The sequence below is a fragment of the Carassius carassius genome, chromosome 31 (genome assembly GCF_963082965.1).
Source record: "Carassius carassius chromosome 31, fCarCar2.1, whole genome shotgun sequence".
Lineage (NCBI taxonomy): Eukaryota > Metazoa > Chordata > Actinopteri > Cypriniformes > Cyprinidae > Carassius > Carassius carassius.
In genome coordinates this window covers 26,715,836-26,743,108 of record NC_081785.1, presented here as the reverse complement: position 1 = coordinate 26,743,108, position 27,273 = coordinate 26,715,836, and the positions used below count along the sequence as shown (strand labels likewise).

Sequence of the window (27,273 nt, the reverse complement as noted above, 5' to 3'; positions counted from 1 at the left end):
AGACAGGACTTATATCATCCACATGTATAGATCATATTTATACTAATGTAGCTGATCTCTGTTCTAAAGCCGTTTCAATTTCGATCGGCTTTAGTGATCATAATTTGGTGGGCTTATCCAGGAAAACTAAAGTTCCAAAGGCGGGGCCGAAAATTGTATATAAAAGAATGTACAAGGGTTTTGACTGTGATTTATATGTGGAAGATGTTGGAAATATCTGTTGGTCTGATGTCATTCAACAGAAAGACCCAGATACTGCACTTAATGTATGCATGAAATTGTTGGCCCCAGTTATGGATAAGCATGCACCTGTTAGGAGGCTGACTGTTAGAGCTACTGGGGCTCCTTGGGTTGATGAGGAATTAAAAGGATACATGGGTCAAAGAGAAAATGCAAGAGAAGTGGCAAAGAAGTCTGGATTATTATATGATTGGCAAATATATTGTAAATTGAGGAATTATGTTACCAACCTGAATAGAAAGAAGAAGAAACTGTACTATGAATCAATTATATTTATACAATTAATTGTATAAAATATGATGGGGAAAAGCTCTGGAGCACCTTAAATAATATCATGGGTAGGAAGAGTAATTTGATCCCATCATGGATTGAAGTGGAAGGATCGTTTATAACTAAACCTGTAGACATTGCAAATTATTTTAATGATTACTTCATTGATAAAGTTTGTAAATTAAGGCAGAAAATGCCAACATCATACTGTGAGTCAACTTATTTATGTATATCAGAAGAAATAATGAATGATAAGAATTGTTCATTTAAATTTCGAGAAGTGACAAGAGAAGAAGTAAAACAACTATTATTGTCTATTAATAATGACAAGCCACCCGGTACGGACAACCTGGATGGAAAGCTATTGAGGATGGTAGCAGACCATATTGCCACTCCCATACACTATATTTTTAATTTGAGTCTTGAGAGGAAAGTGTGCCCACAAGTGTGGAAAGAAGCAAAGGTAATCCCCTTAGCGAAAAATGCTTGTGCTGTTTTTTCTGGCTCTAATAGTCGACCAATTAGTTTGTTACCTGTTATAAGTAAACTTTTAGAAAAAATTGTATTTAACCAGATACAAAGTTATTACACTATGAATGAATTGTTAAGCAAATACCAGCATGCTTATAGAGAAGGACATTCAACTTGTACAGCTCTTGCACAAATGACAGATGATTGGTTACATTATATTGATCACCAAAATATTGTCGGAGCAGTATTATTAGATTTTAGTGCTGCTTTTGACATAATCGACCATAGTTTGTTATTAGGGAAACTCAAATGTTATGGTTTTACACCATCTGCATTAGCATGGGTAGAGAGCTACTTGACAGATAGAACAAAGAAGGTGTATTTCAATGGAAGCTTCTCTGAGGTGAGGTCTGTAGCATGTGGGATTCCACAAGGGTCTTCATTAGGACCATTGCTTTTTTTCTATCTTTACGAATGATCTCCCACTGGTCTGTAAAAGAGCTTCTGTGTCTATGTATGCGGATGATGTAACGCTTTATATGCCTGCACCAGCTTTAGAAAATATTACTGCAGCTCTCAACAATGAGTTGCAGATGGTATTTAATTGGGTTACTGATAATAAACTTGTTTTAAATTTAGCTAAGACTAAAAGTATTTTATTTGGAACTAAATGTTCATTAAAAACAAGGCCCATGTTGGATTTAGCACTAAATAATGTTGCTGTTGAGCAGGTACATGAAGTAAAGCTTCTTGGGGTAACCTTAGACTGTACTTTGTCGTGGTCAAGACATATAGAAGAAGTGGTGAAAAAGATGGGGAGAAATATATCTGTAGTTAAAAGGTGTTATTCGTTTTTAAATCCATATTTAACTAAACATGTTTTGCAGACCCTAGTGTTATCACACTTAGATTATTGCTCTGTGGTTTGGTCAGGAACTACAAAGAAGAATTTAGGGAAACTACAGAGGGTTCAGAATAGAGCTGCTCGTTTAGCCCTTTGTTGTACAATAAGGGCTAATGTTAACAAAATGCACGGCAAACTCTTCTGGTTAACGGTTGATGGGAGGTTAAAAGCATCACTTCTTGGCTTTATAAATAAAATTAATGTATGGAAGACTCCTGACTGTCTGTATAGGCAACTTACTCTGAGTTCTAATGTACATACCTATCCCACGAGGCATGCCGTCATTGGTAAATATATTATTCCAAAATCCAGAACAAACTCAAAACAACGTACAGTGTTGTATAGAGCTATGGTTGAATGGAACTCTCTTCCCGGTCATATTGGTAAAACTCAAAATAATATTGGTTTTAAAAAACAAATAAAGGCATTTTTTATGTTAGCTTATATTAGTAGATAGAGTACATTGTATGTGTTTGTGTGTATGTATATGTGTATGTGTTAGTGTATATGTACATATATGTGTGTATGTATGTATATATGTATTTTATGAGAGTTTGTTGTTTCAGTGGATGATTGAGCATTGGTTGTGTATGTTGGTAATATGTTCATTTGTGTATTGATTATGTAGTGTGTTTTTTATTCGTGTTATATGTTGTGTGTGGACCCCAGGAAGAGTAGCGGATGCATTTTGTTGCATCAGCTAATGGGGATCCTAATAAATAAAATAAATAAAATCTGGGGGGGGGGGGGGGGGTTGTTCATAGTGCAGTGGTGCCTGGGGCAGAAGAGGGGAGGGGGGGCAAGTTCGGGAGGGAGTTCAGCTTCCTGACAGCCTGGTGGATGAAGCTGTCCTTCAGTCTGCTTGTTCTGGCCTGGAGACTCCGCAGTCCCCTCCCTGATGGCAGCACACTGAAGAAGCTGTGTGACGGGTGTGTGTGACAGGATCACCTGAGATGCAAAGGGCTTTGCGAGTGAGACGGGTTCCGTAAATGTACTGGAGGGTGTGGAGAGAGACACCAATGATCTTCTCAGCTGCTCTCACTATGTGTTGCAGAGTCTTTTGGCAGAACGCGTTGCAGGAGCCATACCACACAGTAATGCAGCTCGTCAGGATGCTCTCGATGGTGCCTCTGTAGAAGGTGTACATGATGGTTTGCGGAGGAAGTAGAGACGCTGTTGTGATTTCTTGGCTTGTGCTGCTGTTTCTTCAGTCCAGGAAAGGTCCTCTGTGATGTGCACACCCAGGAACTTGGTGCTGCTCACTCTCTCCACAGTCGCAATGTTGATGGTCAGAGGAACGTGCTGAGTGTGCTCTCTCCTGAAGTCAACAACAATCTGCTTCATCTTCTCCACGTTCAGAGAGAGATTGTTGTCCTGCACCACCCGGCCAGGCGGCTCACCTCGCTCCTGTAGTTTGTCTCAAACTTAATGAAGAGGTTGGAGTTGTGTGATGGTGTGCAGTAAGGAAAGTGAAGAGGAGGGGGCTCAGCACACATCCTTGGGGGGGCCCGGGTGTTCAGTGTGATGGTGCTGGATGTGTTGCTGCCGACCTGTACTGTCTGAGGTCTTCCAGTCAGAAAGTCCAACAGCCAGTTGCACAGCGAAGTGTTAAGTCCCAGCTGGACCAGTTTGTAAATGAGCTGTTGAGGGATGATTGTGTTGAATGCTGAACTGACGTCTATGAACAGAATTCTGACATATGAGCCCTTTTTGTCCAGATGTGTGTGCTAAGTGGACGGCAGTGGAGATGGCATCATCGGTTGACCGGTTGGACCGATATGCAAACTGGAAGGGGGTCCAGGGAGGGGGGGGGGGCAGACTTGATGTGGTGCATGACTAGCCGTTCAAAGCACTTCATGAGGATGGGAGTAAGTGCAACAGGACGGTAGTCATTGAAGCAGGATGGAGATGGCTTCTTCGGAACTGGAATGATTGTGGTAGTTTTGAAACATGTGGGAACAACAGCCTGACTCAGTGATGTTGAAAATGTCTGTGAAGACATCAGTGAGTTCTGCTGCACAGTCTTTCAGTACACGCCCAAGGATGTTGTCAGGACCCGGAGCTTAGCGTTCATTGATCCTGCTGAAGGATCTCCTCACACTGTCTTGGGTCAGCATCATTACCTGGTCAATGGGAAGAGGTGGAGTCTTCTGTGCAGTGGTGCTGTGATGTTGCTCAAAGTGAGCGAAGAAGGTGTTCAGCTCGTTCAGCAGAGAGATGTTGCTGTCACAGGTCCGTGGTGGGGGCTTGTAGTCCGTAATGGTCTGTATCCCCTGCCATAGGTTCCTAGTGTCTCTGCTGTCACTGAATTGATGGGCTATCCTCCTGGAGTGCTGTCTCTTAGCCTCTCTGATGTCACGGGACAGGTTGGCCCTGGCTGTTCTCAGGCCCACCTTATCTCCAGCTCTGAAGGCAGCGTTCCACATCTTCAGGAGTCTGTAGACCTCCTCTGTCATCCACGGCTTCTGATTGGCCCGGACAATGACGGTTTTTGTGACTGTTACATCATCATATGTACATGTATATTCCATGTATGTACATGCACATAATATACATGTACATACATGGAACACACTATACTACTTATATTTATATTTATATAGACATACACTTATTTATCCAAACACACATACTTAGCGTACAGTTACAATTTTTCCACATAATATACATGTACATACATAAATGCTCTTTTTAATATACCTGCCATACATTGTCAATTTGTATATTGTCAATCCTTACCCACCTATTTGTATTTTTTTGTATTTTTTATTCCTTATTGTGTTTTTTTGTTCTGTCGCTGTTATGTTGCACTGCGGAGCTCTGTCACGAAAACAAATTCCTCGTATGTGTGAACATACCTGGCAATAAAGCTCATTCTGATTCTGATCAATACACTTGTTGATGTAGGCAGTGACAGTCTCTGAGTACTCCTGGAGGTCAGTGGTGTTATTGCATGTGGCAGCCTGCTTAACATGTCCCAGTCAGTTGTGTTGAAGCAGTCTTGAAGAACCTCTGATGATCTTTCTTGGCCACACTTTAATCTGTTTGTGAACTGGTTTGCCGACTTTAATGAGCGGTCTGTATGCAGGCATTAGCATGACAGTGATGTGATCTGAGGCTCCGAGGTGGGGGAGGGGGAGGGCTTTGTAAGCTCCTCTCTGTGTGGTGTAAACAAAGTCCAAAATGTTATTACCTCGTGTTGGAAAGTTAATGTGTTGGTGTATTTTTTGAAACACACTCTTTAAGTCAGCATGGTTGAAGTCCCCAGCTTTGATGAGAAAAGCACCAGGTGTGCTGTCTCCTGCTCACTGATGTGCTGGTACAGTTCATTAAGTGCATCGTTCCTGTTGCTGTTGATCGGGGGGAATGTAAACCGAAATGAGCAGTATAGCAGTATATTCCCTCGGCAGATAGAATGGCCGGCACTTAATAATCATAAACTCCACCACGGGTGAGCAGTGTTTGCAGATCACAACAGCATCGCGGCACCACGAGTCATTGATGTAAACACAAAGCCCTGCCGCCACGGGTTTTTCCTCCTGCGACGAGAGCTCTGTCCGCTCGATAGCACGTCAGCTGGTCGAGCTGAATAGTGCCGTCTGGAAAGCTGTTGCTGAGCCATGTTTCCGTGAATTCAAAAATACAACAGTCTCTTAAAGTCCTCTGAGTTGAACGTAGTAATCGAATGTAGTCCAGTTATTGTCCAACGAGCGTACATTAGCCAGTACGATGGTGGGGATAGATGGCTTGTGTGGGTTAGCCGTTAGCCTAGCCCGGATACCTCCGCGCTTACCCCTCTTCTGCTTCCTCTCACACTGCTTGTGGTGCCTCCGCTGTAGGCGAGATGCAGTAGTGGGGGTCGGTGATGGTGTAGGCCTCCGTAGCAGACCGAGATCCTGCAGCTGTTCCGCGTGCACAGAGCTTAACTGTAAAAATGCAGTTCTGCCGACATCGACTGTATGCGCGCTTACAGACAGGTAGACGCGATGACAACGTACCAAAACACTGCGACTCACAAGACAAAAAACACGAAAACACCATTCTGTCGGGACAGAATTCACGTGCAAGGTTTAAAAGAAAAACAAATACTGTTCATAAGCAGCCAGCTTATTTATCATGCAGCTTGGTTATGAGACTCGCAGAGCTCTTGGTCTGATTTCAAGCCCTTAACAGGGAAATTGCTTTCTACACCCCCAAGGCCAAACTACTTCTCTTTTACTCTACTTCTCATTTCACTATTTCATTGTTTAACTCTCTCTCTCTCAAAAAAAAAAAAAGATTCATCTCTTTTTACAAAACAGACCTGATGGCATGTTTTACACAGAGTGCTTAACTCTGCAGATTGAGCTATCAGTGGTTTCCTAACGGGCTGAACTATGTTTCAGAAGGGCAGCATCTGTTAAATTGTCACGTAGTAATGGAAAGTGAGAAAAATAAAACTTACAGCAAGACCTGTTGGGCATATAAAAAATAAATCAGAGTGGAGCATTCAGAGAGAAAATAACAGCTTTTCAAAGTGAACAGATTCTCCAAGTGACCAAAAACTGAAAAAAAGTATTGAAAACAAAGAAAATTGAAAACAGAAAATATACAATACACAGTTTGTGAAGAAAAATATTATTAATCATCATTATTAATTTCAGATGTTTACATTTGGAAAGCTGTGCTTCCTGCATAAACCTGCCCCTGTTGGTTAGGCAATAGCCAAACTCTGCTACTTCGCTTTGCATTGTAGAGTCTGGAAGGGCATAATTGACAGGCGTTTACTTCCTCATGGGGGGGGGGGGGGGGGCGCTTATCTGAAGTTTAAAATCATTGGTGTACCCGTAAGCCAATCACATAACGTTTGGTTATGATGTGTGTTATACGCTGGCTCAGCTGCCTCGAACTTCTGTAGTAAACACAGGTATGCTGTGAAAACAAAACCATTGAGCAAGTTTCACTGCCTCCTTAACCTGATCCTGCATGAGAGCAAGGGGGACACAATCACAATTATTGCCTTGCTGGACATTGGCCTCCCCAGTTTCTCTGAAGTTTTCGCTGAGTATGGCTACAACATCACCTCCATTCAAAATGTGAAACAAAACACTCTTCTTGTTTGGGCTTCAGTTGGCAAATGCCGTGAATATTCTCCACAACAGAGTGAATCGCATCCCGTGTCTCCATGTCCGCTATCGTTTTCGATTTCCCTAACCTAATCTACAATCTTAATCTCGGCGTTTAGCGTCTACGTCATGGCATTCAGCCAGCCCGAAACCTGGGAGATGGTTTGCTAACTCAGACTGAGTACAGAAGCGAACTGAAATTGAGCAGAAGTATGAAGTCTGACGTAGTCAGGCTACAAAGTAACTAACATACCTGAAAATGTAAGCACCCACAACATTAAAACAATGATATATTGCAGATGATAGATACACACGCCCTAATATAGCATCAGGTCTGTTGCATTTGTCATAGAAACCTGAGGGTGTGTTTATTCAAATGCACCTGATGCAGAAAAATATCAAAAAATCTCTAGTTCCAACTCGGTGCATTAATCCTTATGTGCTGGCATACTGTGGAAAATATTACCCACCCCTAAAGAAAAACATTATTTACAATTGCTGCCATTTTTCTCACCATTTAATTAAAAATAAAAGCTTCTCGGATTCGGAAAATCAAAAAGTGAATTTAATACACCAACAGAAAATGTCAACATTAAAGCCCAAATGTACACTGGCTCTACTGGGGAGTCTTTCTGCAACAGGCTATTAAATAAATTAAGAAACCGACAAGAGGCAGAAGCTTTTGACCACACTGTGACAGGGGTTAATAACAAATCCATGCCTGTCAGCCGGAGCCAAGCTGATATGAATGCAGAGAGCAAAAAAGATATGGCAAACTCTGGGGCTTTTACAGTACTCTAGTACAGTGAGCTGCAGCCACTCTGAATGCTGATAGATTTTTGGAACGGCATCAACTTTCAGACACAAATAATAAATTCTTCATCCTCAGTGGGACAGACAGCTTTCATCACAATGCCAGCTAGAAGGCATTCTTCAAACTCCCGCATGCGCTGCTAAAAAGCATCCGAAAACATGCAAAGCTGTGACTGACGAGTGTGGCCTTCATAACATTTCACCTGTCTGACAGGAGGTGAAGAAAAGAGCCCTGAAACATCAATAAGCTCAACAGCAAAAGCTGACACTTTTGATAATGGTGACTAGGGCTGCACGATATTGGGAAAAAATGACATTGCGATATTTTATTTTTCTGCGATATATACTGAAAATGGAATTTAAAATGAAATTTAATCTAATTTTTTCTTACAAACAAAAATGGGGTGAGCACACTTACATTCTCATTTTAAATTATTTAAACATCAGAGTGTTATTTAAATTAGAGTAAATTATTTGTTTGTAACTTCAGGATATGGTTTGAATTGTTAACATTAACTAACATGAACTTACCACGAGCCATACTTTTGTTACTATATTTTTATATAAACACAGCTGTTCATTGGTTGGTAATGTTACTTCACAGTGCATTAACTATGTTAACAAATACTGTACAACTTTTGATTTCAACAATGAAGGCTATAGCCTAAATGTTGAAATTAACAATGTTGTAGAAGTGCAGTTTAGTAATAGTAAATGTTAAATAATGTAGTTAAATAGTTTAATAAATAGAACATTACTGTAAAGTGTTACAGATTTTTTTATACACCAATTCAGACGTCTCGTGAGTTCAGTGTTGGAAAGGTCAGTTGTTTAAACCCTTCATAAATTAATTCGGTTCAAAGGAATCATTAGTTTGCGGATCAGACGTGTACGGCACGCGTTGTGTAATTACTCTGCAGTTGTTGTTGTTGTTTTTTCAACACCATTGTGTCAATTGATTTTGATTAATATGTGCAGGTGAGAGAGAGCAAGACAGCGCTCGTGTTGTTTGAAGACGGTGAAGGTGAGCGTGCGTACGCGCGCGACCGGGGCTCTTATAAGCGCCCTGTTTAACTGACAGGACTTAAAAACACATGCAAATGATAAACTTTCACTCTATGATGGTTAAGCTGTGCAATCAATCCGCGAATCACATTCGTCAAGGTCCGGGGAGCAGCTGGCCCGTGCGGTTAATGAATAATGGATCAACTACGACAGCCTACATCACATCCTGTTTTCACATCCAAGTGAAAATATATCTGTGCTAAACTTATACTTAGCCTCCAACTTACACACTGGCGAGTAAAACCTGAGAATTTATTAGCCATTGGCTAATATTAGACATCATTTAGTCGCCAGAATGAAGATTTAGTCGCATATGAGACTGATTTACTGGCAATGCAGAGGGCTGCTTTCATGTGTTTTTAACTGGCAGGATTTGTAATCATCAGACCTACAGCACTTTAACTTCCCCTCACAACACTCAGAGGCTATTTACTGAGGTCACAGTCATAGATCTCAATGAAATGATGGGCACAGTTTACAGCTATTAACAATCTGATCACAAGTATTCAGCCATTTGTGAAAGGGATAGTTCACTAAAAAATGGAAATTTACTCGCCCTCATTTTGTTGCAAAGTTCATCTTCAGAACACAAAGAAAGGTATTTTTCAATATTCTCTCATAACTTTTTTCCATTCATTGAAACTCCACGCAACTAAAACATTAACGCTATTTCAAAAAGACATTGTGAAAGTAATTCATATGAAACTAATGATGCATTACATACATACAGTCAGAGCCTTTAAAAAAATGCCTTATTTTTCATATATTTTTAATTTAATGTAAGCCGCTGTCTCCACTGTCATTTGAATGGCCGATTGACTGCTATGACTTTCTATGATACATCACCCCTCAGAAATACGCAAGTGGCTTAGATTGGTTAGCTGACCCAATGTGTTGTGATTCGTTAATTGCGTAATGCACGTGGTCTGGAAAACTTCATGCTCATTACTATTATGGACAATAGCTGCATGTGCTCCAGTGAAATGTGGGACTGTAGTTGTGGGGATCTGAATTAAAAATAAATTTTAACCATTGTTCACAAAGTACAGCATCCTTAGGAAGGCCAAACACAAAAGGCCTGTTAGCAGGGTGAAGATAACACCATTTCGATGGCATGGCTACAACTCTTCCTTTCTCTAAAGCTGTGCAACATGGCACCGCTCCCTTTGTTGCATGTTATCGGGGGCTAAGTTTATGTACATTTATGGATTTGTGATGTAATGAACTCAGGAAGTAGCTTGTTGTAGTCCTACAAGCTGTTTTTGTAGGCATTAATATGCCAGAATTTTAAAAGACGAAATCTCCATTTGCATAAAACTTTCAGCACCATAACTTTGCAGATATTGTTTATGCTCAAACAGCAACATTACACACTAACGTTAAAAAGTGAAATCGCAATCAAACACCCATTTAACCATCTCCTCTTCATCGGTTGCATTATTTTGTGAGCCTTCTTCCTGTTGGCTGAGTAGATGTCAAATGTTAACTTCATTACTTTAATTAAGAAATGCAACAATTTGGATTAGAGAACATTCAACTATGTGAAATGGTACAACCCGAATTCCGGAAAAGTTGGGACGTTTTTTAAATTTTAATAAAATGAAAACTAAAAGACTTTCAAATCACATGAGCCAATATTTTATTCACAATAGAACATAGATAACATAGCAAATGTTTAAACTGAGAAAGTTTACAATTTTATGCACAAAATGAGCTCATTTCAATTTTGATTTCTGCTACAGGTCTCAAAATAGTTGGGACGGGGCATGTTTACCATGGTGTAGCATCTCCTTTTCTTTTCAAAACAGTTTGAAGACGTCTGGGCATTGAGGCTATGAGTTGCTGGAGTTTTGTTGTTGGAATTTGGTCCCATTCTTGCCTTATATAGATTTCCAGCTGCTGAAGAGTTCGTGGTCGTCTTTGACGTATTTTTCGTTTAATGATGCGCCAAATGTTCTCTATAGGTGAAAGATCTGGACTGCAGGCAGGCCAGGTTAGCACCCGGACTCTTCTACGACGAAGCCATGCTGTTGTTATAGCTGCAGTATGTGGTTTTGCATTGTCCTGCTGAAATAAACAAGGCCTTCCCTGAAATAGACGTTGTTTGGAGGGAAGCATATGTTGCTCTAAAACCTTTATATACCTTTCAGCATTCACAGAGCCTTCCAAAACATGCAAGCTGCCCATACCGTATGCACTTATGCACCCCCATACCATCAGAGATGCTGGCTTTTGAACTGAATGCTGATAACATGCTGGAAGGTCTCCCTCCTCTTTAGCCCGGAGGACACGGCGTCCGTGATTTCCAACAAGAATGTCAAATTTGGACTCGTCTGACCATAAAACACTATTCCACTTTGAAATAGTCCATTTTAAATGAGCCTTGGCCCACAGGACACGACGGCGCTTCTGGACCATGTTCACATATGGCTTCCTTTTTGCATGATAGAGCTTTAGTTGGCATCTGCTGATGGCACGGCAGATTGTGTTTACCGACAGTGGTTTCTGAAAGTATTCCTGGGCCCATTTAGTAATGTCATTGACACAATCATGCCGATGAGTGATGCAGTGTCGTCTGAGAGCCCGAAGACCACGGGCATCCAATAAAGGTCTCCGGCCTTGTCCCTTACGCACAGAGATTTCTCCAGTTTCTCTGAATCTTTTGATGATGTTATGCACTGTAGATGATGAGAATTGCAAAGCCTTTGCAATTTGACGTTGAGGAACATTGTTTTTAAAGTTTTCCACAATTTTTTTATGCAGTCTTTCACAGATTGGAGAGCCTCTGGCCATCTTTACTTCTGAGAGACTCTGCTTCTCTAAGACAAAGCTTTTATAGTTAATCATGTTACAGACCTGATATCAATTAACTTAATTAATCACTAGATGTTCTCCCAGCTGAATCTTTTCAAAACTGCTTGCTTTTTTAGCCATTTGTTGCCCCCGTGCCAACTTTTTTGAGACCTGTAGCAGACATTAAATTTTAAATGAGCTAATTAAGTGGATAAAAGTGTAAAATTTCTCAGTTTAAACATTTGCTACGTTATCTATGTTCTATTGTGAATAAAATATCGGCTCATGTGATTTGAAATTCCTTTAGTTTTCATTTTATTAAAATTTAAAAAACGTCCCAACTTTTCCGGAATTCGGGTTGTACTTTTGATATTCCTACTTCTGGAAGAAAAAAAGAAAAATAAACACCGGCAAATAACACCAAGGAAAGGATGTATTTCAAAAAGTCATTTTACAAAATAAACTGGTTTGCAAGTTACTGCTTTCAGTCACTTTTGGGAACCACTGAAAGCCACTGTTCCTAACAGATGGAATCTTAATGCTAGTTGACATTTAATCATTCTTACATTAAAGCCACACAGATGAAAACAGTCCCTATTATACTGGAAAATGCACCTGAGCACTGGGTGGACAGGAATAATGGACAGGAAAGGCACCACAGCCTGCTGAGCAGGAACAGGAGGGGTGCTCTATGCCAGTGGTTCCCAAACTTTTCCATTCCACGACCCACCTAGACAAGTGTAATCTATTTCATGACCCACCACAATATTTGAGGAAAAAAAAGGTTGATATTACTTTAAGCCTAATCTTACTTAAAAGTTTGATGACAGAAATGAAGTATTTAAGAAAAAAAAACTTTTTATTTTAGAGTAGGCCTACACCTGAAAAAAATCACTATTAATATTTAAGTTTTAATTTTTGTTTACAGACTTTAGAATATGTAGTGTCCATAAAAACGTTAAACAGGCTCACTCCAGTGAACTGTAATCTGCGCTGCTGTGTTTTGTTGCAGAAAATGCATTCACGATCCTTCCGTGTGTGTCGGTGAGAACGGAGCACAATCCAACACTTTTTTTAGAAAAAGCATAAGAAGCAAAGCAGAACTATCTAAAACTGTTTGGAGATTAAAATAATTGTGAAATAGGTAAAAAATAATAATAAACATGTGTCTCGTTTTAAATAAACAAAAAAAAAAAAAACTGGATGACATTAAGTTCAGGCAGAAATTTATTTTAGCAATGGTTAAATTAATGTTCAGCAATATCTTCAAAAGATTTCTGAACTTTGGCAAATTTTTCTCTAAAAAGAGATGATACGTCAAGGAGTATTGCATTATTTTTTTGTGCATTTTGTTATGTGGAAATGTTTAAATCTTGTAGTGTTACAATTAACCCTGCGTTTGTGCACTGCTCACCCTGTACATGTGAAATGCTTTTTACAAACCGTTTCCCGAACGAAAAAAGTGCACAGAGCTCAAACGGACGATAGAAATGAATGAACATGGCCTACCTGAAACCGTTTTCGTAACATTTGTTTTCTGGTGTATGCAATCTCATGCGGAATATAGTGTATTGAAGTGAGCAAGTTTTTCTCTTTTAATAATGCGGACCGATTGAACCTTTTAATGACATTGCTCTGAGACCTTCACTGTTATTACAACTCGTGCGCGCCCGCGCTTCAAAACACGCAAAGCACGCGGACTTAATTGCAATTCGAAAATCACACTAAGGATATTGCAGTCCTTATTAATGTTGGTGGGCTATATCATTGTGACGAGTGGGTTCCCGGTTCCCGCCTCCTCCTTCCCGTGATTGAGAAGTTTTTAATGTGTTAGACTGGTGCCGAAGCCTGGGAGGAAGGAGGGACGCGCTGCCGAAGATCCCTCGGCACTGAGGTGAATCCGCAGTGCCATCGAGTAGGGCGAAGGAGGATGCTCGAGGCGGTGGGCTGGAGTGAGTTGCCGGGGAGACGGACGCTCCTCTTTTGTATCCTTCCGATCTCCTCCGTGGTTCTCGAGACTGGTGAGTCGAGCAGGTGTCGCTCAATTCCAATCACTCCACCGGCCTCGCACCGTTCCCACTCGTCACTTTCGTGCAGCCCTAGACTGAACTGTGTGTGTGTGTGTCATTGAAACGCAAATTTAGCTGCAGCCAAGTGACTTTGTGCGACCCACCTTGTTCCATTCTGTGACCCACAAGTGGGTCGCGACCCACAGTTTGAAAACCCCTGCTCTATGCCACTCCCTCTATTCCTCCAGCATTACAGTTTCCTAAAATCAACTCAACGCTAATTTTCTGAAGTAACCAAACCTGTGAAGCGTCCCTTCTCACAATAGATCTGGCAACGTACTGTAAGATTTGAGGCTTGTCAACTTAAAAATCAAGTACTTCATGTTCCAAATACAAGAGCAGCAGATCTTATGTGAGGTGGATTAACAGACAAGGTGTTAGACTGTTAGACTGAGGTAGTTTGATTTTAAGGTATTAACTGGGTGCTAGGGCTGTAGCTATCGAATATTTTAGTAATCGAGTATTCTACCAAAAATTCCATCGATTAATCGAGTAATCGGATAAAATTTGTTTTTGCTTAATTAAAGTGCAATGTTAATTATGCAAGAGAAAATAAGACTCCTGGGTCTCTTAAAATAAACAACTAAGTTTCCTTTTTTAGGAAAATAATATTTTTACTTTTTAAATGCATAGAATGCATACATCAAAAATAAACATTTAATTATTACCCATTGTTTCTCTGTCTGTACTTGTACTGTGAACAATAACAATAAAGTTGACAGATGAATTAAGTGCATTTAAGTGCCATTCAGTTGGGGTTTTAAATAAAGCATTTTCTGAGATTAAACATATAAAACATTAATTTAATTTATCTTTTAATTATTGAAAATTAACTTAACTTTTTGGCAAACAAAGGGGATTTACTATTTAAAATAAACCATGGAAGAAATGTGATTAAACCTTAAAAAAAAATTGTTTTAATTTTTTTTTTTTTTTTTTTGTAGTAGGCTATGTACATTCTGCTGAACAATAGTCTTTAACCGGACTTTTACTTTGACGGGTTGACGTACCTTCTGCGCTTCTGCGCCATTCATTCACACAAACACGCAGAACATGTAGGATTCATATTTAAATAGACTGTTCCGACTTAATATGTACAGATATTAGTCCATATCATGATTTGATGTAAGTGCAATGACCTATTTTTGATTAATTCATTCAAAATCTGGCAAATTCCGTGCCATTCCGCATTAAACTGTAAATTCCGTTTTTATGACTGGATTCCGCGATTCCCTCCGCGTTTTCTGCATCGCGGAAATCATAGGGCCCTAGTTGTGGTATGCCAGCTCTATCTTGCAATGGACACAATGCCACGACGTTCTCTTTACGTTTGCCCGCGCCCTCAAATAAAACACTGCTGACTCCTTGCAGTATGCGAATTCGGACGCAGTGCTTGTGTCTCCTTCCGCTTTGTGGGTGACGTAAACGCGTTGTCACATTAAAAAAATCATTGCGAAAGAACCTGACGTGAGATTTAAAATAAATTAAAAGAGGCTTCGAGGCAGAGGAATTTGCCTCAATCATTTTTTGTAATCGAGTTACTCGAGGAATCGTTTCAGCCCTACTGGGTGCCAATGTCACAAATTATGATCTTTGATGGCAACCAAAGAACTATTCATAACTGCTTTTAATTTCATTTTAGTATTTTACAAAATGTAAATTGTCTTAAATTTTAAAATGTGGTACATTTTGATCTAGTATGTGATCTTGTAAGTGTGGCAAGGGCCTCTTACAGTTAAAAAAAAAAAAAAAATAGGAAAACACCTTGTGCTGAAAGAGGGGGTTTTAATTAAAAATAAATATCCCTTTAAAATTAATTATTGTTGAATGGTATTAGCCTATTTTATAAAAATATGTGTGATTGTCTGGTGCACTACACTTTTTGTTCTGTATTTTCTATAGAACTGGTCACAGAGCTGCTATGGGGTTTTATAAATGAGATGTTTCTGCTGTATTATTGTGGTACTACCATAAGTTTACGAATTTTCTGTCCCTCAACAACACACAGCAACAAAGCTAACAGTAGTCAGTCAGACGTTCTCTTCCCATCTTGACTTCATGCCAATACAGGTGCATTTTGATAAATTAGAATGTTGTGAAAAAGTTCATTTATTTCAGTAATTCAACTCAAATTGTGAAACTTGTGTATTAAATAAATTCAATGCACACAGACTGAAGTAGTTGAAGTCTTTGGTTCTTTTATTTGTGATGATTTTGGCTCACGTTTAAAAAAAAACCCAACAATTCACTAATCTCAACAAATCAGAATATGGTGACGTTCCAATCAGCTAATCAACTCAAAACACCTGCAAACTTTCCTGTGTCTTCAAAATGGTCTCTCGGTTTGGTTCACTAGGATACACAATCATGAGGAAGACTGCTGACAATCTGACAGTTGACAGTCATTGACACCCTTCACAAGGAGGGTGAGCCACATACATTCATTGCCAAAGAAGATGGCTGTTCACAGAGTGCTGTATCCAAGCATGTTAACAGAAAGTTGAGTGAAATGAAAACGTGTGGAAGAAAAAGATGCACAACCAACTAGTGCTGGGCGATATACAAAAAAAAATGATATCTCGATATTGTCAAATTTTTTACGATATTCGATATATATCTCGATATGTTTGCATTTAAATAATAAAAAATAAAACATGATTTTCTTTTGCCCATAAAAAAAAAAAAAAAAAACATTTAGATTAAACAGCTAATTTAAGCAGTTAAAAAATCTAGACCAAGAGATCACTTACTGCTTTTTATTAATGAATACATGTAGGCCTATATGTAACTGAAGCAGTGCAAATTAAGTAACAGTTACAGAAAGTGCATTCTGTCAACTTTTTAGTGCATGCAATTCACAATTTAAACTATGCAACTGGGATAAGTATTTTATTTTAATTTTTTAACAAGTTTTTAAGCTAAGAACACAAGTCTGTCAACTGTCTGTGGTTTTAAGAGAAGCTCTGTGGCATGAAACTATGTTCTTACTGAGTGTACTCACTATGTACTCACTAAAAACCCTCTTAGATGGGGAGCTAGTTGCTGAAGCACATAGCTATTTCTTATATATAAATATATATATAAATGAATACCAAAGACTTTTGCATTTTCTCTGTCTATATTATGGAAACTGGTAAACATATCAGTGAAATTCCCCAATAGTAATTCCAAATGGCCATAGCCTATGTTTCTCTATTCAAACATCAGCGGTCGAGTAAGTGCATTTATTTTGCGATCACAAATGCAAACAATACAGTTGAGATCTCACGACAGAACACAGACCGGCTGAACGACGCTTTCATTAGATCGCTCAATTCCAGCTTGTTAGTGTTTTCAGATTATCGTCGGCGGCTCTTCCGCAATGAGGAGTGAGCACGTGCGCGTGGTTGCCAGATTGCTTAAAATAAGCAAACACCGGGAAGAAAATGTATCCTTGTAACAGTGGAGCTCTGATTCCGAGATTTAAACTCTTGTTATCTGGCAACCGCTATCATTACAGCTCTCGTAGTAGAGGGGCGTAGAGCAGTCAGCAGTTACAGGTTCCTTTTTTGGACATTCGGCGCGTTCTTTTGGGAAAGTATGCTTGAATTTGAAATATTCGATATTCCTGATATATTCAAATTGTACATCGTCGTCAAAATTATTCCGATAGTATCGCTAATATTCGATATATCGCCCAGCCCTACAACCAACCAAGAAAACTGCAGCCTTATGAGTAGGGCTGCAACAACTAATCGATTATTATTGATAATGAAAATCATCAACAACGCCCACAGTGCACGTTCAACTGCAGCCGGCCGCATCAAATTACAGCAGTGAATAACACATTTCTATGGACAAAATGCAAATATTGGAGGAAACAGAATGTGATCCAGGCTGCCCAAAACATGAGAAATCTTTATTTTAAGCTTCAAGATGATGAATAACGTAATGCATGATTGCTTGCTTGTCAGGCACTTTTACAGATAGCCTGTGTGTGCGTCCTCGGCACAAAAAAAGTTTTAGTTAATGCTCATATGCTTATCTGTAAATGTCACAAATTCATGCAAGCCTTTCCATTTATGCATAAAGGCCCAACCTGACAGTCAGCATAAAGTTGAAATCTTTACTGAAAAAGCGGCAGGCGTGTGCGTTAAACAGACAGAACACAGGCAAGTGAGACAGTATTCAGCGCAAAAACATTCATTGTGCAGAAATATCTGTTGTTTGCCATTTTTAGTTAGGTTTAAAAGTCAACATGCAGTGCGAGTAATTTATGCGAGTAGGAACTGTGAAGGGACAGCAGTGTGTAATTGTCTGAATATAAATGTCAAGACACTTTTACAGGATAAAGAAATTACAGTAAGAGGAGACTGACTGATCAAAGCGTATCTTTATTGTTTTAATTTTTGATCTAGGGATTTGAACTATATTCACTTTATAGCCTATAGTAATTAACTAATTTCTTAAAACAAATATATGTAAGGTTTTTAAGCAATTTTGTAAGGTTTGTGCCACTGCTGTTCTTAACTAATTACCAAAATTTTTTTTTAGCTTTCTGAATTGGTTAGACCTCCAATGTGCGTAAGCTTTTTAGTAACAGTAGTAAGCTATTGTTAATGTTATAATATAATTATTCTGTTATCTGTGAAAGGCAGAAAAAAAATTGTCAAGTGCTTTATAGTGTTTTTTATTCAGATACAAATTAGTCAAAAAGTAGACAAACAATGCCAGCATGTGAGCTGTTATCAAAGGCAAAGGAGGCCATTTCTGTTATTATGTGAATAAGTAATATTTAGTTGTTTCAGTTTGTTATTTGTCCAAAAATTACTATAACATTTCTAGAATATTTTTTTGACAGATTCCTAAAATATTTGTGTTTTGTCTTATAACAGGTGGTCTAAAAAATTGTTAAGCTCTGTATGTTTTTGTCAGTAAAAAAAAGAAAAGAAAAGAAGCTCATAGTCCAAGTTGCTTGAAGTCTAGTTTGAAGTTTCGACAGTCTGTGATGATTTGGAGTGCAATGTCATCTTCTGGTGTCGGTCCATTATGTTTTTTGAAAACCAAAGTCAGTGCACCCACTCACCAAAAGTTAGTTAAATGACCATGGTGTTGGTGTACATGACTGGCCAGCAAACTCACCAGACCTGAACTCCATAGAGAATCTCAAGGTATTGTCAAGAGGAAAATTAGAAACAAGAGACCAAAGAAACCTGGGCTTCCAGACAACTTCAGCAGCCACAAACTGATCATCTCCATGCCACGCCGAATTGAGGCAGAGATTAAAGCAAAAGGAGCCCCTACCAAAGTATTGAGTACCTGTACAGTAAATTAATACTTTCCAGAAGGCCAACAATTCACTAAAAAGTTTTTTTTTTTTTTTTGTCTTATGAAGTATTCCAATTTGTTGAGAGTGAATTGGTGGTTTTTTTAATTGAGGCAGTAATTAAAGCAAAAGGAGCTCCTATTCACTAAAAATGTTTTTTTTTTTTTATATTGGTCTTATGAAGTATACTAATTTGTTGAGATAGTGAATTGGTGGGGTTTTGTAAAATGTGAGCCAAAATGATCACAATTTAAAGAACCAAAAACTTCCGTCTGTGTGCACGGAGTTTATTTAATACACCAGTTTAACAATTTGAGTTGAATTACTGAAATAAATGAACTTTTTCACGACATTCTAATTTATTGAGATGCACCTGTAGTCTAAGTATGGCTTTCAAGACTTTAACAGTTAGAAGCACAAATCATTATAAGCACAGCTGTCAGAATTTCAGTAAAGTGTTACAGTAAAAGACAAAAACGTAATTAAAAAATAATAATCAGAACATGCTTGGTAGTGACATTTGAGGCCTTGAGACTGGCAGGTGGATTCCTATGAAGCTCTGTCCTTAACCAAATCCAAGGTTTGCAGGGACTTCTAATTGGATGAAGGCCAGGTAATGATTTGCATCATTCAAACTTACATGTAAATGCAGAACTCATGGAAATAGATTAAAATCAGCTTCCTGGTAACCTTGCACAGGGAAACAAGCGCTCAGCTATTCTTAACTGAATTCATCACATTTTCCATGAATATTTAACACAAAATCGTATAATTTTAAATCACAATTTATTAATATTTAACAAAAGTCCATAACAAAAGATGAAGATAATGTAGGGTATTTAATTACTGTGCTGTTGCAATACCCTATCACAGTACAGTACCAGCTAAGGTGGTACAACACATATCATTTGGAGGATAGTATAGGTATACTTCTTTTTAATATCTATAATATATTTTAATATATAATATATATTATTTATATTTCATATATTTATATATAATATATTTTTATTCTTAGTTTGCACAAAGATTGTATTACTATTAGGCATAGGCCGATTACTGGTTTCAAGGTATACCGCGATTTGAAAATGTCACGGTTTCAAACAACAAGGCCATCCTTAAAAATATTTTGGTTTGCAGTAACAGTAATTTAAAAAAAAAAAAAAAGGGGTCGGTAGGTCGGTCTATTTTTTTTTTTTCAACTTTCAATGTAAAAAAAAAAAAGTAAATTTTTGTGATGGTGATGACGTAGGTATGAATTTAAACAAATTAGCATATCGTGACGTCACTGACTGGGTCTTCAACCTGTGCCTTCGGGCGCATCATTGCAAACCTCATTATGATGCAGGCTATATAGATTACAAACAAATTGAAATCTTTGTCAAAAACATGTTTATTGCATGAATTTCAGGTGAGAAAAAAAATGAGGCACTGTTATACTGTTTTACTTGCATCCACCACTACGTATCAATGCAACCTACAAATGAGAGAAGGTTTACTTTGCTTTCTTGGGTTGTCACTTTTGTGAAAAAAATCTGTTTGATTTGAGTGACGAGTGTTCATTGAATCGATTGTAAAATCGATTTTGCATGTCTAAAGTTTTATACGGCAAATAACACCAAATATAGGTAAATCCACAGACAACAGGCAGGAGGAATGTAAAGATTCAATATATTGGTAAAGACCAATATTTCTGATGATTTATTGGTGTGAAGTTACGTGCAAAATGACAAACAGGAGTGCAACATTTTCGAAAAACAATAAGCAGAGTGGACTGCCATAATGCAAAACATTTACTGCAGGCTTCAACATTTACATATACTGCAGGATTCAACAAAAAAAAAAATCGCATAGGCGATTTTCTTAGGCTATCAAAAAAAATATTTTTTCGAAATATTCGTCGAATTTAAAATAAAAATCCACATTCGAATGTGCATATGAATTTTAGGTGTGCATTAAGGAAGCTGCCTTATGAGCCCCAGTACGTGTTCCATTCCATCTCGCCGCGCGCACAGCTGTGTCTACACAACTTTCAAAGGCGGACGAGCTCGACACGCAGTATCTGCTTTAATGAATTTTTTTAGATGTATTATGGTGCCGGAACCCGTATGACTTTGAACAGTGACTGCGAACATTTAGTTTACTGCAGCCGCAGCCATCATTACCAAGCGCGAACCGTTGACTCTGACAGTGAGTGAGAGGAGACGAAGCGAACGCACAGGCCACAGTGTGACATCCGGGTAAACACAGTTTTTTTTTTATTAAAGAAGATAGCCTTCATTTGTATGTAGGCCAAGGCAATTTATATATTTACAATACATACTTAAATATAATTAATAGTATTTTATTGCGTTTGTATTAGTTATTTGAAGAGTAAAAAAAAAATTGGTCGGTCTTAACGCAAATTTACAATCGGCAAGTCGGTCGGACTAAAAGCAAAAAAAAGTCGGTGCTAAATTGACAGGGTCGGTCGGGTTACGACAAACAAGAATATTTTTAAGGATGGCCCAATCTCTCTCTCTCTCTCTCTCTCTCTCTCTCTGTCTCTCTCTATCTGTGTCTCTCTCTCTCTCTCTCTCTCTCTCTCTCTCTCTCTCGCGCTCTCTCTCTCTCACTCTCTCTCTCTCGCGCTCTCTCTCTCTCTCTCGCGCTCTCTCTCTCTCTCTCTCCCTCTCTCTCTCCCTCTCTCTCTCGCTCGCTCTCTCTCTCTCTCTCTCCCTCTCTCTCGCTCTCTCTCGCTCTCTCTCGCTCTCTCTCCCTCTCTCCCTCTCCCTCTCTCTCCCTCTCCCTCTCTCTCTCTCTCCCTCTCTCTCTCCCTCTCTCTCACCCTCTCGCTCTCCCTCTCTCTCTCCCTCTCGCTCTCCCTCTCTCTCTCCCTCTCGCTCTCTCTCGCTCTCTCTCGCTCGCTCTCTCTGGGAGCGGAAGTGTGGAGTGGGGGGTGAGAGCGGCACGGTTTGAAGTTGTGTTTGAAGTTTTGAAGTTTTTCTGTGGTTTGGGTACTTTTTTTTGTTTTTTTTTTGTTGTTTTTGTTGTATCCCTTTTATTTTATGGTTTTGAAAAAGGGGGAAAAATACAAAAAACTAGGGTAATTTATTGATTTAATTAAGGCGTCATGGCGTCTCTCCCAGGCGAGAGAACACCGGGGTACTCAATAAAAAATGGGTGTAAAGTGTTCTCGGATCAAGGTTGTACCGTAGAAGATGTACTGTTAGCAATGGGCGAGATTGTGGGGCACAAAATATAGCATCGGCATCCAGAATGAACAAGGCGGTAGTGGTGTTTTTAAAAGATGAAAAATTCGAAAAGGGAATTGTTGTTGTCGATTCCCTGGTGCAAGTAACGCCTTTGCGCGCACCTGCTACCAGGGTTACCATTTCAAATGCTCCGCCATTCATTTCCAACGAGCAAATTATAAAAGAACTGAGTCGCTTTGGAAAGTTTGCTGGATCCATTAAAATGTTGCCGCTCGGGTGTAAGAACGCAGCTTTAAAACATGTGCTGTCTTTTCGAAGACAAGTTTTCATGTTGTTAAACGCGCAATCTAAGGAATTGGACATCTCGTTTCGTATTCAACACGGGGACAGTTCCTATATGATTTTTGCAACAACTGATAGCTTGAGGTGTTACGAATGCGGGGATTTAGGACATAAAAAGTTCACGTGCCCGCATAAGATACAATCAGAAAATGAAAAGAACGAAATGGATAAGCAAACAGTGCAAAGCGAAAAAAGCGAAAGTCAAGATAAAGAAAAAAGGCCCATAGTCGCAAAGGATGGAATGATTCCAGGGAAAAAACAAAAGATAAATGCGGTTAACGAGAATGATTCGGAGGCTACGGTTTCAGCAGAGAAACCCAGCGTTATCCCTCAGACTGGTTCTCCACCCGAGAAGAGTGCTTTAGATCCAAGCTCAAAGTCAGAGGTGAGTGAGTTTATTTCATCTATGCGAGCTGGTGATAAGGCTGGAGGCGCGATTGTTTTGGGGGATGTAGTGGATGTTGTTAAGGAGAAGGAATGTGTGTATGTTGAAGAGGTTGCGAGTGTTAGCGTGCTACAGAATAATGTGGTTATGGAGAGTGAAAACAGTGATGAAGACTTGGGGGTAGTGACAATTGTTCGGTTTTCTCGGAGAAAAAAGTTGATGTTGTAAAATATTTCCCAGATGTTAATAAGTTTATAAAATCCGTGGTGAAAGCACAGAAGTCGACGGGCTACGAGGTCATTTCAAAACAGAAACGATTTCGGCTGAAAAAGTTTCTAACAAACATACGTAAAACTCAAAAAGAAAACGTAAAATTGTCAAAACGGAAAAAATAAAGCACATGGGTGTGGGATATATTCTAATTGTTGTTTTTCTTTACTGTCATTTGATTTTTTCCATCTTCCCTGCCATGCAGATTCTTAGATTAGGATCATTGAACGTTAATGGATTAAGGGATGGAGGAAAAATAGTTTTACTCTGAGTTTCTTAGGCTTAAAGACTCAGAAGTTATATTTTTACAAGAAACCCACAGTGATATAAAAAATGAATCGGAGTTAAATTTGTGGTGGGGAGGAAAGTTCTGTTCAAGCCATGGCACAAATGTTAGTGCAGGTGTAGCTATTTTATTTGCAACTCATCTTAATGTTAACATTTTATCAGAAACAGAAATAGAGAGAGGACGTATTTTGATGGTGAAAGCAAAGGTTGAAAATCAGATATTCGTTTTTATAAATATTTATGCTCCAAATAAAGGGGCAGATAAAATAATCATGTTTAGAAAACTAGGAGAGTTTTTAAAAAGCTACACTTTAGATGGTATGTTAATCATTGGTGGGGATTGGAATTGTTCTCTTAACTTTCTGGTAGATAGGAATAATGAAGAACCACATCCTGTATCAGCTGCTGTTTTAAAAAGTTTTATAGTTCAGAATGATTTGGTAGATGTATGGAGAGACAGGAATAAAGAGGTGAAGCACTTTACATGGACCAAAGTTTTGCAGGGAAGGATAAGTGTAGCCAGACTGGACAGGTTTTATGTCAAGTGTGCTGAAAATAATAGAATAATGGGGTGTGATATTTTTCCATGTTGTCTATCAGATCACAATTTTATCACAGTGAATATTGTTTTGAATCAAGCAAAATGTAAAAGTCCATATTGGAAATTTAATACTGCATTGTTGAAAGAAAAAGAGTTCATTGAGAAATTTGAAATGTTTTGGAAGGAATGGGTTTCTAGGAAAAAGGATTTTGATAATTTGATACAATGGTGGGAAATAGGAAAGACACAAATAAAAATATTTTGTCAGCAGTATTCATGTTTTTCAACAAGAAAAATAAAACAGAAAATTTCTGAAATAGAACAAGAGATTTTATACATTACATCTGGAATGATTCAGGAATCTAATGCATGTTCAGCTGGCATGTTTGGTGAAAAGAAACGAGATCTAGAAGATTTGTTGCAAGTGCGGGCAAAAGGTGCCCTGATAAGATCACGATTTATGTCTGTTCATGAGATCGATGCTCCCACTGCATATTTTTTTAATTTAGAAAAGGTGTCAAAACAACAAAATGAAATGTATTGTCTGACAAAACCCGATGGACAAAAGACTTTTGAGGCAAGAGAAATGAGAAAGATTGCGGTGGACTTTTACTCAAACTTGTATAGAAAGGAAGAAACGGATCCTGAATGTGTTTCACAGATTCTGCAGCAGTTGCCTTCTCTCACTAAAACACAGAGGGAGAGTTTGGACAGTTCTCTATTATTTGAGGAGTTGCATAAATAACATGTTTTACTTTTAACTTAAGCTAATATTTAAACCATTTTATTTTGCATTTCATGTTGCATTGTAAACATTGTTTTTATAGGAACCAGCAATTTGGCCAACAGCATTAAAACACAAGCACCTTTAATGGGCAAAAGGACACTGGAGAAGGTTCTGCTACTTAGGCAGATTTTTCTGTACATGATTCATTAACTAGGCCTTAAAATGACATTATTCAACAAACACTGATGTCAAATCATATTTAATATTAAAAGCAAAGTAACAAATAACAGAAAAGTGAGAAAAAAATAAAATTAAATCAGGCTACTAATGGCCCTTCTTTGGAGCTCCATCACTCATCCTCATTTCCTGTCCACACAGGAAGCAGCCTATGAGAGGAGATTCTTCCAACCGTGTGAGATTATACAGAGATCCTAATAACAGCTGATGGCAAGCCAGCCAAGTTTTATCTAACACCTAATACCGACTATAAAAGCACTCAGGAAGTCGCAGACAGCATCCTCTGGCCTGTGACCTCTGCTCACCTGTGCAGACATGATTCAACCAGAAATGAGTCAGCAGGAAAAGTGAATCCGAGTGGGACTGCTTTAAAATTCGCTGAGATACAGTGAAAAACTGAAACAGCTTGCAGTTTAAAAAATAAAATAAAAAGTCAGATGCTCAGTGAAGTTTAAAAGGTGAAATAAAGCACAAGTACTGAGATTTCACATGCACCTGAAAACCCAGAGAGCTGCCAACCAGACAAGCATTTTTGGAAATTACAGGCAGCTTCTGAGTCAGTTATCACAGGTGAGCGAACAGTGATGGTGCCCAAAAATAGTGCCTGGAAGTTCTGAAACAGAGCGACAATACACTGCATTCACACTGAACACGGGTGATTTTCAGACAGTAGAGTGAGTGATGTTGTTACACCTGTTTCTCTTATGATCAGATGAGCTCAGTCCACTTGATCACAGAAACTCAAATTAACACTCAGCACAGATTAATTATCTCATTAAAAAAAGTGCACTGAATACACATGCACAGAGAGAAAACCAGCTCATCATTATAGGAAAATGTGTGTAAGTTCATATACAGTAATTCTAATGAACAACAAATTACCACACATATCAGTATTGTTGTATATTCACACACATATCTATGTCATGTCATGTTTGAGTATCATGTACACATTCACAAATCAGGATTGTTGTTTATAAATTAATTATGTTGACAACCATAAAAAGGTGTTATGTCCATTGTTTGCATATTTGGTATATACTAATACATATATTCACAAACAAATTAGTGTGTCACGTCTGTTGTTAATGAGTTCTGCAAATATATTCACAGACATATTAAGTGCATCCTATCTATTGTTTAGATATTCTGTGTCTATATATTCACAAACATACCACTGTGACACTGTATGTATAGTAGTGTAGTATATAGTGTCTGATGTGATGTTTGAATATGTACCAAATATATAACAATAGACATGACACACCTCATATGTGTGAACTTATACAGAAAATATAAACAACACACGTCATTTGTTAATATATTTGGTATATATTCTGAATATAGTGCACAGATATACATGTGTATATTGTCTTTATATATTTGATATCTACATTTACACACATATCAGTCTGTCAGTCTGCTGTTTATGTAATTTTATAAATATATATACTGACACACAAAAGGCTGTCAAGTCTGTTGTTGATGTAGCACGATAAGCTAGCTAACGCTAATCATTCAATCTATACATTATCGATCACAAATGGTGTATCACGCACATTACAGACCGTTTCGCATTCAAGCGGCCATCTGAACATCTATTTGACATTAAACCCCAAGAAACTGCTGATTTAATGAGGATAAACTCGTGCTGTGGGGATGTGTCTGTGAATGTGTCAGTCCTGTCAGAGTCTCACTCACCTAACAGCGCGCGCAGATGCTTCAGACGCGTGAAAACATCCTTCTTTGAGTCCAGAACTTTCTGTGTAGATTTCTTGACGTCTCCATAACCCCTTCGAGTGAACATTCCGCTGTAAAAGGCGATTCTGTGGCCGCTTTTACCGCCCTTTCAACATTCAGACCTGTGTGTCTCTTGTGTGTATGTGTGAAGAACAGCAGCTGCCTGACTGACCGACCGACCGAGCGACGACGGGGCGCCAGATCCTTTGGAAAAAATCCCCCGGTGAGGACAACGTGCCAGATTTAGACCGTTTTCACACATCACTGCTTGCGTATTTGCTCTCGCCTAATTAAGCTGATATTGACTAACCTAAAAAGTCACTCACACAAGGCAAAGGTACTTTAAAAGAATTTAAGTTAAAAGGTTTTTATTAAACTTTTTTTAGGCTTTGTGTAGTCAAATTTTTTAAAAGTCGAAAAATCTATGAAAAACAGAACACATCTTATCTGCATTCAATAGTTCATGATGTACATTAATGCATTATGATACATCCTTAGGATAAATAGTGCACTA

The 27,273-nt window shown here is 38.6% G+C and overlaps 1 protein-coding gene across 7 annotated transcripts in view; it reads right to left on the bottom strand.

Annotated features, from left to right (window-relative positions):
- The window catches only part of LOC132111815 (ral GTPase-activating protein subunit alpha-2-like), a 180,876-nt gene extending 153,948 nt beyond the window's left edge, over positions 1–26,928 (bottom strand). For all 7 annotated transcript variants that reach the window (XM_059519420.1, XM_059519423.1, XM_059519426.1 and 4 more), the window contains exon 1: positions 26,721–26,928. In XM_059519420.1, the coding sequence (XP_059375403.1) occupies positions 26,721–26,826 (106 nt within the window). In that variant the 5' untranslated portion in view covers positions 26,827–26,928. The remainder of the gene's footprint in view (positions 1–26,720) is intronic.
- Between the last annotated feature and the right edge of the window lie 345 nt (positions 26,929–27,273).